Consider the following 13983-nt stretch of genomic DNA (forward strand, 5'->3'; position numbering starts at 1 on the left):
CGGACGGGAGCGCCACCGCGCTTCCCAAGCGGCGCACTATCCAGTGCGCCACCGGGCCGGCCCAGCCTTTTTACTTTTAAGACATTCTAAAAATGTTTGGAGTGCTCTTTCTGGTGGTACATATTCTAAAAGCAGGGCAGAAAATGTTAGCTTGGCCCCAGCGTAAAGACGATGTTTACATTGATGAAAAAGCCCGTATTTTTTAACAAAGGTACAATTTCCTTTATACAGAAAGGGCTCTAATCAATCAATAAGAAAAAAACCAACAAGTCAATAGAAAAATGGGCAAACAACATGAAAAGATTCATTCACAGAAGAAATACAAAGGGGGGCAATACACTCATGAAGAGATGATCAACCCCAGTAAGGACAGAAACGTAAACTGAAATAAGCTGGGTATCTTTCCTTCGGGCAGATTGGCACGATTGGGAGTAAAATTTGTTCAAACTTTTTGAAGGGCAATCTGGCAAGATCTGCTACTGTGAGAAATGTTTATAATCTTTGACTGAGAAATTCTACTTCTAGGGATTAATTTTACAGAAATATGCAGAGATCTGCTTACTGCAGCCCAGTCTGTTTAAAAAAAAAAAAAAAATTCCCAACAAAACTGGAAGGACCTTATCAGTCTCACATAACTGAATAAATTAGGGTTCATTCATTCATATGATGAAACATGATGTTGCTACCAAAAGGGCAGAACTAATCTACCTCCTCTTTATGGGCTGACATGGAAAGCAGCCAAGACTTATATTAAGTGGGGACAATGAGTTATATCAGAACGCATGTAACATGACCCTATTTCTATTTTCTTTTCAAAGTGCACATATATTTCTACATGTATGAGAAGGGTCTAGAAAGATTGATTCTAGACTGTGAACAGTGGCTGCCTCTGGGAAGTGAGGTTGGGGTTACCAGCAATTAGGGTCCTGCAGACTAGCAGAAGGGATTCAGGAATGATTCTGTACAACCCTGGATGTGAGGAGTCCTCCAGAGGCATCTTGGGGAATTCCTGAGTGTGCTGGATGGAGCAGGCCTCTCACCAGAAGCCCCACTATAGGGGGAGGGGAACTCCATAGCCAATTACATGGAAACAGCTGAATACTGTTGTGTTTTACTGATTATAAGGCATGTTTTTTCACATTTTCCATCTCTGAAATTGAGATGTGTCTCATAATCAATGGTGTGTCACAATTTACTTAGAACATTTTTCTTCCTTACTGGAATATAAACTACCAGTGTCTTATACCTCCCTCCCCCGCCCCCCGTCTAAAGATTCACACTGGCACATTAAAGGCTCTGACAAGTCCTGCAACGAAAAACCCCACATGCAATCCCAATTTCTCCAACATACCTGACACTCTTCCCTTTTCCTTACTTTTGCCTTTCCCTTTGTTTACATATGGGATTATGTTGGGGCTGCATGACATGCCACCCGTTGCCCTGTGGTCATTTGCAAAGCTGCAAGGGGTTCCTGTCACTTTTCCAGTGTAGCTAGAGTGGAGGGAGGCACATTTAAAAAAATTTTATATGAGGACCATTTGGCAAATACCACAGTAGCAACTGTTGTTGGCAAGAACCATCAATGGATGCTACAACAGCCGGGCAAAGGCATGATGAGAAACAGGATATCCGCAATGCATCTTCTTATAAGATACTCACCACCTACAAAGAATAGAAATTTACAGTGGAAGAACCTGGCAGACTTATCCAAATAATTGCTGTTGAGCAGACAGAAGACACATCATTGTCATGCACCTGATATGAAGAACTAACGAGGGACTAGCATCGCTGGGGTGGAGATCTTGCCCATAACCTCAATATAACCATGGGAAAACAGCACACAAACCCAAACTGAGGGACACTATAAAATAAATGGTCTAGGGGCCGGCCCGGTGGCGCACTGGATAGTGCGCCGCTTGGGAAGCGTGGCGGCGCTCCCGCCCGAGGGTTCGGATCCCACATACAAATAAATAAATAAATAAATAAATAAATAAATAAATAAATAAATAAATAAATAAATAAATAAATAAATAAATAAATAAATAAATAAATAAATAAATAAATAAATAAATAAATAAATAAATAAATAAATAAATAAATAAATAAATAAATAAATAAATAAATAAATAAATAAATAAATAAATAAATAAATAAATAAATAAATAAATAAATAAATAAATAAATAAATAAATAAATAAATAAATAAATAAATAAATAAATAAATAAATAAATAAATAAATAAATAAATAAATAAATAAATAAATAAATAAATAAATAAATAAATAAATAAATAAATAAATAAATAAATAAATAAATAAATAAATAAATAAATAAATAAATAAATAAATAAATGGTCTAGGCTCTTCCAAAGTGTCAAGGTCATGAAAGATAAACAACCTGAGGTTCTGTCCCAGATAGGAGGAGACCACAGAGAATGACAACCACATTGGATCCTGGACCAGAAAAAGCATATTAGTGGTGCAACTGGGGAAATTAGAATGTACCTTTAGATTAATTGACAGTATAGCTCTCAATGTGAATTTCCTAGTTTAGATAATTATATTATGGTCACACAAGATTACTGCTAGAGGAAGCTGTGCAGAGGGTATACAGGAAGTTTGTGTACTACCTTTACAACTGTTTTTATAAATCTATAATTATTTACAAATAAAAATTATACTACACAAATCTGTACAATGTGAACTTTATAGTAAATATATGATACTGATATAATTTAAAAACCAATAAAGAAATGAAAAAAGCCCACGTGTGCTACATGATGGGTTACCCTGAAAATACTCCTTGTTTGGAGAAATAAATCCAGGCTGTGCATCTGCAGACACGGGGCTGGGCACTCGGGAAAAACGGACAGAGATGGCAGCACTGCTGGGCAGGGCCTGGTCTCATGGGGCCATGGAGACCCGCCCAAGGGTACTGAGGGGCAGCATGCATTTAGTGCTAATGCAAGTTCAGGAGCACAGGACTCAGAGGATCACAACATACAGCGTGTGGTCTGAAACCCACAATGCACTGTTCCCCAGGAGAGTTACTATCTACTAAGGAATCCTTACAACAGCCCTATGAGGATGGTGCCACCATGATTATCACCGCCCCCGTCCCCCCTTTTACAGATAGGCAAGCTGAGGCTCAGTGCAGTTAAATAACCTGCCTGGATGCTCACAGCTGGGTGCTCAGGAGAGGATCTGAACCCAGGTGGTCTGACTCTAGATTCACTCTGGCGCTGCTTCTGAGAAGATCCCTGCAGAGGTGTGGGTCCCATGGTGAGAGCACCTGACTGAGAGTCAGAAAGGTGCTAAGTGGCCTGAGGCCAGTCTTTAACCACCTGGGCCCCTTTCCTCATCCCTACAGATGTGGAGAAGAGCAATTATAGGGGCTTCGAGAGTTCAGTCTAAGATCTTGTTCAGCTGGAAAGACACTAGGTAGGCTGTAAATTCACACCATAATGTAAATGACTGGTGCCAGACATTTTCTGATCAACCTGACCAGCAACTATGTTCTGAGTATCCATCTGCCCTACTTATATCCCAGGGAAGAGATGTTGAGATTTTTCACTTGGGAGCTGGGAAACTCTTAGTGTGAGAAGGGGAAGGTTTCTGCGAGTGTCAGGTCTGGAGGGGGTTAGTCATCACAACGAGGGGAAAAGAATTTGGGGAGATGGGAGCTAGAGCTCCCAAAGACAAAGAGTCTGGTTCACCAACCAGCCCAGGTCAGCCCTGCATACTCAGGAGCTGCCAGGAGCCTAGCTGAGCACTCAGAGCCTGGCAGGGTCACTGGGAGAATGCCTCCTGGAAGCGGCGTGTCTGTGTGTCGGGAAGAGAGAGAGGTTCCCAGCAGGCTCTCTGAAAAGGTCTGGGACAGTTTAAGCAGCTTCTTCATGCCAGCAGGTGAGCAGGAAGCCTGGCAGGCCACCTGGATCAAGTCAGGGGATCTTGTGCAGAGCCAGAAGGAGGAGGCTGTGGGAGCAAGGCAGCTCCTGCCTTGCTGGTCCCTGCCATAGTCCTGAAGACTCAAAGGGCCCAGGAAGGTTAAGCTTTGGGTGAACAAATGTGAATGTTCTTCCTAAGAATACACCTACACCATGTAGCGGGTACCGACCAGTCACCATGAGAGCTCATCTCATCTCACTCCTGTGACTCTCTCCTGGGAGCCTCCAGACCCGTGCCTGGGCCATGGCTGAGGAAGAGAGGAGCTTAGCAGACTCGGGCAACCGTCCATCTCTGCCAGGGCCCCTGGCAGGAGGCCTGGACCTGAAGACCTCTGCAGGAAAAGCTGAGCTCTGTTGCCTCTCCAGGTGCAGCCCTCTGAACTGGTGAGACATAGGGGTGAGGCTGCCAGAGGGAGGCTGGAGGTCTGCTCATCCTTCCCCTCTAGGTACCCTCGTCCTTCTGCTGCAGCTAGGCCAGGGCAGGGAGATGCCAAGAAGGGCCCTCCAGCTGATCTGCAGACCTGATGAGGAGCTGGCCTTGGCCTGCTGGGGGAGGCAGGAGAGGGGACAGGCGGTGGGCAGGGCTGGTGCTTCCAGGATCCTTCATCTCAGAACAGGACCCCATGGGCTGTGAAAGACATGGTGTGTGGGTCAGGGAGAGATGGAATACTCCCTACAGGGCAGGAGCCTGGGTGTGGCCTTTGACAGGAGCAGACCCCACCCAGGGGTCGGCAGAAGGCAGGGAGATGGGCCGGCTTCAGAGTCAGCCGCATGACAGGCATCTGGTGTAAGAGAAGCAGGGCTAGCTCTGGCATCCACACAGAGCTCGACTTGAGCACTTACCAGCTCCAAAACCTCACACAAGCGACTTCCCCTCTCTTGGGCTCTGAATTCTCATCAGAAAAGGGAGACTATCACTGCCATGTTGGGAGGATTAGCAATGAGGATAGCAGAAGCTGCCAGTCCAGGGCTAGGCCTGGTCCCAAATGCCCACAGCTCCATTTCCTCCTCTCCTCACAGCTCCCTCCACATGGCAGGTGACAGACAGATGGGAGGGTCAGGAAGGCTCAGAGACACAGCCAGGGTCTGGGTTTGATCCTAGCTGCCTTTTTAATTTTTTTTTCCCCGTGTCTGGCTGATTCGGGGATGTGGACGCATGACCTTGGTGTTATAAAGCTGCTTTCTAGGCCGGCCCGTGGCTCACTTGGTAGAGTGCGGTGCTGATAACACCAAGGCCACGGGTTTGGATCCTATATAGGGATGGCCGGTTGGCTCATTGGCTGAGCGTGGTGCTGACAACACCAAGCCAAGGGTTGAGATCCCCTTACCAGTCATCTTTTAAATAAATAAATAAATAAATAAATAAATAAATAAATAAATAAATAAACAAACAAATAAAGCTGCTTTCTAACCAGCTCAGCTAACCAGTGATGAGGCGCCAACCCCAGCCTGGCCCACAGCTGGTGTTCAGCCGCCCTGCTCTGGGCTTAACACAGAGCCCTAAGCACAATCCTGCACACCTGCCACCTCCACCTGAAAGGTGAGATCTCTGTCTGGGTGGTGGAAGGTGGCTGGCATGAAAATGCATGTAGGCTCTCTCCCACACACCCCCAAAGTCCAGGAAGGGGAGCCACAGGCTGAGGACCCACCCAAAGCCCCCCCCCCCCCGCCCCCAGCCGGCTTGTGGGGCCTGCGCTACCTCCTCAGCCACCTGTTCTGGGAACTTGTCCAGGCCTGGCCTGGAACCTTGTCCTCTGCCACACCAGACCATTCAATGGGTACATCATCCCCTCGACCTTGGCCTCATGGGCTGGGCAAGCTGACACCAGGGGAGGCATGGGAGGGTACGTACTGAACAGTCACTCCGCCCAATCTGGGGTCTGAGGCACCAGCAACCCCATGTGACAGACAAGCAAATGACGCAGAGAGGGGCTAGCAGTGACTCGCCCAGGTCACATAAGGTGGGCTGAGATTCCAGCCTGGAACTGTCAGCGACAAAGCCCTGTTGTTTTCTACTGTACTATGCTACTACCCGCAGCACAGACAGGATTTTGTTCCTCCTACTAACCATATGGGGCAGAGTCAGTGAACGTTTGAAGCAGAGCAGCTTGTAGACACCAGGGACCTTCTCTGGCCAGTGTCATCTCCTGGACACCAGAGGGCACCTCAGGAGTGATGTCAGCTGGTGGTGCCACCAGCACCAGGAGGGCCTGGGGATCACTCACCCACAGGCAGAACCCCAAGATATGCCCCCCCACTTCAAGTGACTCAAGCTCAATGTCCCTCAGTGTCCTCATCTCTAAGATGTGGACGATAACAGAGCCTTCCTCCTGGCGTCATCGTGGATTCAATTAGCTCCTATATGTCAAGTACATAAAACAGCACCTGGCATGTGAGAGCTGACAAAAGCACAGCTCAGAGAGGCCATGCGAGGCAGGGGAGTGGGTGGGGGGGCGGGGGCCCGGGCCTTCAACTCCAAGCCCCCGCCTACACCCAGCCTCTCCTCTCCCACCTGCACCCCTTTGCACCTCACCAAGGGTGGACACTCAACCCTCATCTCTGAGTGCAAGCCCCCACCCCCCCGCCCAACTAGGTACACTAACCCCAGAGAGCTCCCCACCCCCGAGGCATACGCTCTTTGGGGAATTATTTCTCCCAGGCTCTAAGGAATGTTATTTTCTCTTCACTTGGTATCTAGATTACTAAATTTCAGGCCAGCTTTCAAACTGCCTCCAAGATGAGCTTTGATTAAATTCCCATAAAACCACAGGCAGAAATGCTCGATCTGTGGTGTGCACCGCCCTCCCCAGGGAGGCCTGGCGCCCAGCACAGGCCATCTGCCATCCTGAGCACATGTGTGGGAGGTTCCAGGAGAGCCACTCTTACCCTGAAGTCATTAGAGCTCTAAAGGACTTCCCTAGAGACCCTTCCCACCTGTCCCTGGGACAAGGACACAGATCCACACCATCCAATCATGGCCCAGGTGCCTTCTCATACCTGGCTTCGGGTAGATCAGGAGCTGGCTAAAGCCTTGCCCAGAACCACTCAGCCTGTGGTGGCAGAGTCAGGCCCTGTCCCTGGGGCTTTTGTCTCTGGATCCTGGCCCTGTGTGACGAAGTGGGCTGCAGAGGAGAGGAACGGCCTGCAGGTGATTGTGATGCAGATTGCAGTGTGCACAGACTGCCTCCTCCCTCCCCCGCGACTGCACCAGGCCATGTTTGATTTCTGAGAGGCTTCTGCACTGGTCTGAATTAGATCCAGGCTCGGTGTTGTCTAAGCCTCTGCCTGAGGGGTGGGGGCATGGGTGTGGGTGGAGGCATGTCTGCCAGGTGGCTGCCTCCCAGAAGTGGCCATCTATGACGAGACTCCATGTTCCAGGCACTCTGGGGTAGGTCACTCGGCAAGCCTCCTGGCCTCACTGCTGCATGGAGACTGCTGCATGGAGAGTGCCACTGAGGCCACATCCCTGGCTGGCCAGAGGAGGAACAGGCATTCCAAGTGTCACTCACCCACAGAAAAGGTGAATCCTCAGGCAGGATCCCACGTCTTGAAAGATGATGTGGCATACAGCTAGTGGTCCCCTAAAACTCATTCTGGCCCTTCTTCCATGGTAATAAAAATCCCGAATTTTAGCTGGGCACATGGCTGACCACAAGGACAACACGTCCTGACTCCCTTACAGCTCAGTCTGTGACTAATTCTGACCAATGACGTGGGAATGGAGCATCATATTGTAGCTTCGAGACCCTTCCTTGAAAGATAACTAGGGTTTGTTCCCTTTTGCTGCCCTTTTTTTAGTGTCTCCATCCTAATGTCTAGACCTTGGACGTGAGGGCTGGAAGTCCAGCCACAATCTTGGACCAGGAGGGCCACGCTCTGGAGGAACAGCGAGTGGGCAAGAGCCTGGCCCTACCTGGCACGCCAGTGCTGCTGGCCTTCCTCTGGGCTTTTACATGAGACAGAGGAAGTTCTAGCTTGTTCAAGTCGCCACTATTTTAGGTCTCTGCTATTGCAGCAAGTCAAATGCTAGCTGAATGGGTGGACTTGAGGCTGACAGATCTGAGGCACAGACATGGCTCTGCTCCCCCTCCAGGCTATGAACTGGAAGAGGATGAGCTCTGAGAATGTGGAACTGAGACGGCACCGGCCACACAAAGGCTGCCTGGACACCCACACAGCTGAGGCTGGGAGCTCCAGGCAGCAGCCTCACCTGCCTCCCTGATGCTGGGTGCTGGAGAGGGGGGTCCCCCATGGATGATGCTCTGCATGGGACAGACAGCCCACCTGAGTGTGGACCCCAGTCCATGTGCTCTGCCTGTTATTCCTGGGAGACCGTCCCCATGTGCCATGGCCCACCTGCCCACCCCCACTCCACAGCAGGGGCCTGGTCATCTTCCTTCCTGGCCCGTCACTAGGACCAGGCAGCTCTGCAGCAGCCTCCCCCAGCTCTGTTTTCCCTGCAGCCGCCCTGGTTCTCTGAAAGCAGGGAGAGCTGCCTCGGCATGGAGGGGTGGCGCCAACTTGAGGAAGTCTTGCCAAGCCCCTTCTCCCAGCACAAAAGCAGTGTCGCTTGGATTGCTATAATTATCTGAGGGAACTTCTAGGGTAATTATGGCCATTTACAGTATGCCTAAAAGAGCTGGGTGCCTCCAGGAATAGCAGGGAGTGGGGTGGAGGAGCGCCAAGGATGCGCTTCCCCATGAAGGCTTTTGCATCTGTGGAGAGGACGTGAGGAGCATCCAGCAGAGACCAGTACCGAGAACAGCCCCCCTCCCCCGCATTGGTGGCCAGCACTGGGTGGGCAGGAAGGGGCTCCAGGAAATCCCAGTCTCTGACTGCCCTCCTGGAAGAATACAAAAGTCTGGCCTGGCATGCATGATAAGCAAAATCTAGGGTGCAGCATTCATGGCCCACCCACCCAACACATCCTGCTGGCTGAGAACCAAGCCTGCTTTAGAATTCAGTCAATAAGTTCTTGCTGGACCTGGAGGGAATGGACCCTTTCCTGGTGACCCACACATCTCCCCTAGCAGGCAGCTCCTGAGCACCTGGGGTTGAGGGTTTGTGGATTCAGCAGAATGGGCCTCTGCCTGACACTCTCCCCTCTAGAGGCCTGTCACCAGCCCCTTGTGGCTAGGTATGGGTCACCATTGAATGGCCAGGACCCAGGCATCTGTCACCACACAACAGGATCCAGGTACTGGTTGTGAGAAGCTGTCTCCAGGCCATGTCTGCACTGATCTGTCTAAAATGTACCTTCATCTCCTAACTTACCAGCTCAAACACCTGCAGGAACTGCAGGCTGCCCAGGAACAAGGTCCTTAACTGCACGAAGTGGTCAGAGTCCCCACACTCTGCTTCGGTTGGTGGTCTGCAAGTCCCACATAAGCACCCCACATGTCAGCTCTCTCCCCGCTTTGCTCACCCCATTGCTCTGTCTGGGAGGCCCAACTGCCACTCCCTCTCCGTGCCCAACCAAGTGCCAGCCACTGCAGATGGTCCTGCCCCAATGGCACCTCAGGAGGTAGCTCCCCCAACAGCTCCCCCCTGCTCTATGCTGCAGACCACATTCCCTTCCGCATTAAAGTCATCTGTGCTTTTGTCTCACCTCCCACAGAACAGACTCCTAGGGCAGGGTCCATGTCTCTATCTTTGATTCCATAAGAACAAGAAGCCCACAGCCAGAGTGAGCACCCCAATGTCAGCAAGGCACAGGGCCTAGCTCTGTGCCTTCACCACCTCTCACTCTAAGGACGGACCAGCTTGAGACAAGCTCTCTGTCAGCCCCCGATCAGCCCTTTCTTATGCACTGGGAACCCTTGTTCCCTATGCCTGCTGAGCAGATTTCAATTCATGTAGAAGTGCAGGCTAATGGCCTGGGTGTCCACCTTCCATCTAAGACAGGGAGTCAAGTACACGTAGCAAGGCAGGAACTGATGGAAAAGCCAAGTGAGCTAACAGGTCCTCCCTATATAGGGATCTGAACCCGTGGCCTTGGTGTTATCAGCACCACACTCTCCGAAGTGAGCCACGGGCCAGCCCTAGATTTGTATTATATTTTAATTCTGTTTTTCATAAATTTTTTAAAGTACCCTCGTATGTGCTCTACAGGCGTCATTCCAGTGATCCTGACCCCACACCCTGTGGGTGAACCAATTATTATCCACATCTTCCAGAACTCAGGCAGGACCAGATCATGTGACTTATCCAAGACCACTTGGCTAGCAAGAGTCCAGATTCGAACCCAACCTCAGTCTGTCTCCCTCCGATATCTGTGCTTTTAACTTGAAAAAGTCTTTTGGTGGCACCTTCCCCACCAGGACACATCACTTCTAATGGACTGTTGAGGGCATTAAACATGGCTGTTGACCTGCCATCTTCCACTAATTGGGCCTTCTCCTATTTTAATACTATCTCCTGTCTCACAGTCAGTGTCCAAGAGACACACCTTCTGGAAGGAGGCTGATTTCCTTTCTAGAACCAATGTTTGGCCAAAACCTCACCCACTGCAGACCAAGGTGACTGTGGCCTCAGGAGGAAATGTTCCAGAAGAGACATCACGACAGATCTCTCTTCTCCTCTGGGATTCTGGACCAGGAAAGGATTGCAAAGGGAGTGGAAGCTGACCACTGCTGGCCAGGGAAGAAGGCTGTGGATGTGCTGAGAAAGCCTGCCCGCTGGGCCCCCGGAAGCCATCTTTATGCTCTATACCTGGCTGGTGAGCATCAGGCACCCTGGGAAGGAGGCCTTGAGACCTCTTCCAGGATGGCCAAGCCTAGCGCCCAGGTCTTCCTAAGGGCACGTTCCTTAGAGAGAGAACCAGGGACTCACCCATTCTCCCCACCAGGGTCCTCGGCTGCACCCATGTCAGGTGCTTGCTAGAACCAGGGCCCTTGGGCCATAAACATGAAAGTCCAACTTAGGGGCCAGGAGCCAAGCTGAAGAGACCTGGCTTGGCCACCTATACGCTGTATGATGCCAGTGTGTCTGCTAACCTCTCAGTCCTCTGTTACTCATCTGCAAAACAGGAAGCATCATCGTGCCCACCAAAAAGCACCAAAAGAGAAAGAGAAGGCTTAACCCAAAGCCAGGCACATGAAACATACCCAGTAAATGCTGCTCTCATTTCCATGACGGTTCCCTTGTGAACAAGCAACCTCTGGCCCTGTGAGCCAAACCATGGCCACTGGTTCCACCATCACAGGAAACAACACCTGGGGCCAAGTTGGTATCCAGGTCAGGGCTCAAGGCAGTCAGGTTAGGTCACAATCATGCTCTGTATGGCCAAGGAGCAGGGACTGCCTCTCCTGACACCAGGATGCAACCTCACGCACCTCTAGTGCCCAGGCAGAGCACTTTCCCTTAAAATTAAATAAGAGCTCTCAGCAGAGAACACTCGAACTCTTTGCCAGGTGAAGAGAACTAGAAGGTTACTTTTAATATAAATCTTTCCAAGAAGTCCTCACATAAACAAACACCTTGAAAAGGCAGTCTTCACTTCTCTGGTGCTGCTCTGCTCCCAGGGTGGGGTGAGGGTGGGGAGATGAGTCCTCAGGGACAAGAGCCTGCAGGGGCAAGACAAGCCCCACAGCTAAGAGGGAGGCTCCTGCACACAAGAACAGAGCATGCCCCGTGAAGTCCAGCAGCCACACTGCACAGCTCCATGCATCTGATCAAAGGCCCTTATTTTCTGTCTGTCCCCTTTGGCTGGTTATATAACTCCACTCGCCCGCCTGCCTGCTGCTGCTGAGTTATGCTACACGTAGCACTGCCTTCTAACCAAGTTGTTATCAGGACACTTCATTGCCACCCCACAGGTTCAACACAACAAAACAACACCCTCTTGGTGTGATCAGAGTCACTCTCCCAAAGAGCACCCTGAGGCTTTTATTTCCTAACTCTGCTGGTCACAAGAGAGTGACAGGACCTCCCCAGAAAGACCGCCCCCAGGGAATTCGACTGCTTCCAGTCCCAAAGTGCTTAGGAAGACCAGATGCCTTGCCCCCTGCCTCCCACAGTGACCACCTAGTGACCACAGAAATGAGCTGCCGGCCATGAATGCCGAGCTTTCATGGGCCCCTACCTTTCATGTAGGCCTCGATCTTCCGGATGAGCTCATAGGACTTGGAGCGGTCGAGCAGGGTCCTGATGGCAGGGAGGGGGTCCAGGACGATGGTCTCTGGGTGGGCATCGATGTATTCCTGAAAGGAAAGTACACTCCTACTGGTTAGGGTCAGGAGGTGGGTGTGGAAACGATGAGGAGGAACAAGATTTTAACTCCCTGCCCTCAGCGCATCCACCACCCCCGGCCCACCCCAGCAGCCCTCATTTCTGTTTAGGGCATCATATGACTTTGGTTAGACCAATCAGTGCTTGCCGCCCCTTGGGGCTGCTGGCTCAGGAGAGGTCATGTGACCCTGAGTCGGTCCAATCAGAGATAGGCTCAGGGCTCCTGCTAGGAACACTGGGACAGGCACACTTTTGGTCACAGAGAAGGAGGAAGCCCAGACTGGGCAGCTGTGAACAGTCACCTTGGGAACTTGTGGAGAGGCCTGACTGAGGCAAAATTAAAAAATGGGGCCTAACTGGAGAATGACAAGTAAATACCAACCGAACATGAGGGACTTAATTAGCTGTAACTAATTTCAGGCACAGGAAAAAAAAAAAAAAAAATGGAGACCTGAATTCAGAAAACAGAGCCTGGAAAAGGAGAGCAACCACATTCTGCTCATGCTGCTCAACCCCTAGATAAAGCTGCACCTGAACCCAGATCTCTCCATGTGCTGATTATGCTCAATGAGAGGGGTGGCTCTGCACCCTGCACTGACAGGGACACTGAGGCAGGGCCAGGGACATTGGAAGATACCGGGACTCATAGGAAACTCAGTGGGAAGGTGTGTTGGACAGAAGCTGCCACGGGCTGGCCACGCAGCACTCTGGGCCTCCACTTCAGTACCTACTAGCTTCGTGGGAGGCACTACAGACATGCAAGAAAAACCGTACAAAAATCGGTCTTTTAGGAATTTACAATCTTCTTGGGGAAATACCACTAACTTACGTGGGGAAAAAAGACTATCATCTGTAACAGAATTTGATAAAATACAGGACAAAATGTTTCCAGGAAAACAAGACGAGCTGAGACAGAAAAGCCTGGGGTATCCAGGCCCTCCCACTCGTCTGCTCTATGACTTCAGGAGTCCTTGGTGGGCCAGAGCAACCGGGGCGGACACAGCAAATGAGACCATCCCTCTGGCTCTAAACTCTGAGTTCAACGACAAAATTATGGAATGCTAGAGTGACAAGAAAGGGTTGCAGCAAAAGGCTGGGCTTGAGGAAGACCATTGTTCAAGTCCTAACTCGCCGGCATCTGTGCATGTGGCCGTATTTTGAAATAGGGTCTTTGTACGTGTAATCCAGTTAAGATGAGGTCATACTGGGTAGGGGGGTGGGCCCTAATCCACTGACTGGCTTCCTTATAAGGTGAGAGAAATTTGGACACAGATACACATGGAGAAGGCCAGCTGGAGCAACACATCTACAAGCCAAGGAACGCCAAGGCTTGCCCGAAACAACCAGAAGCTAGGAAAGCGGCATGGAAGAGACTCACCCTCAGGCTCCAGAGGAGCCAACCTCACTGACGTCTGGATTTCAGGCTTTTAGCCTCCAGAATTGTGAGAGAATACATTCTGTTGTTTTAAGCCATCCTGTTTGTGGTACTTGGTTATGACAGCCCTAGGAAACCAATACACCAGCTTGACTCATCCACTGCCACCCCCACCCCTGCACCCACGGCGCCCCCTCCCCATCCTGTCCAAAACACCAGGCTGTGAGGCCAGCAGAGGTCGGGGGCGGGGGGAGTGCCCACAATATTTCCTTTCTAGTAAACCTTATCAGTGAAAAGAAAGATCCATTTGGAATTACTTTTTCAGTGACCCTATTTTAGTTCACAGGGATCACTTTTAAGGGCACTCAAAACAAAAGCCAGAGATTCATATCCAATTCTTGTCTGAAATCTGTCTGCCCTTGTATTTCACACC

At 50.3% G+C, this 13983-nt stretch overlaps 1 protein-coding gene across 1 annotated transcript in view; it reads right to left on the minus strand.

The window, feature by feature from the left end:
• The window catches only part of ITPK1 (inositol-tetrakisphosphate 1-kinase), a 184353-nt gene that overhangs the window by 47500 nt on the left and 122870 nt on the right, over positions 1-13983 (minus strand). Inside the window, exon 4 of the mRNA XM_008594907.1 lies at positions 12030-12147. Within this exon, the coding sequence (XP_008593129.1) occupies positions 12030-12147 (118 nt within the window). The remainder of the gene's footprint in view (positions 1-12029; positions 12148-13983) is intronic.

The sequence above is a fragment of the Galeopterus variegatus genome, unplaced genomic scaffold (assembly GCF_000696425.1).
Source record: "Galeopterus variegatus unplaced genomic scaffold, G_variegatus-3.0.2 Scaffold168, whole genome shotgun sequence".
Taxonomy (NCBI): Eukaryota; Metazoa; Chordata; class Mammalia; order Dermoptera; family Cynocephalidae; genus Galeopterus; species Galeopterus variegatus.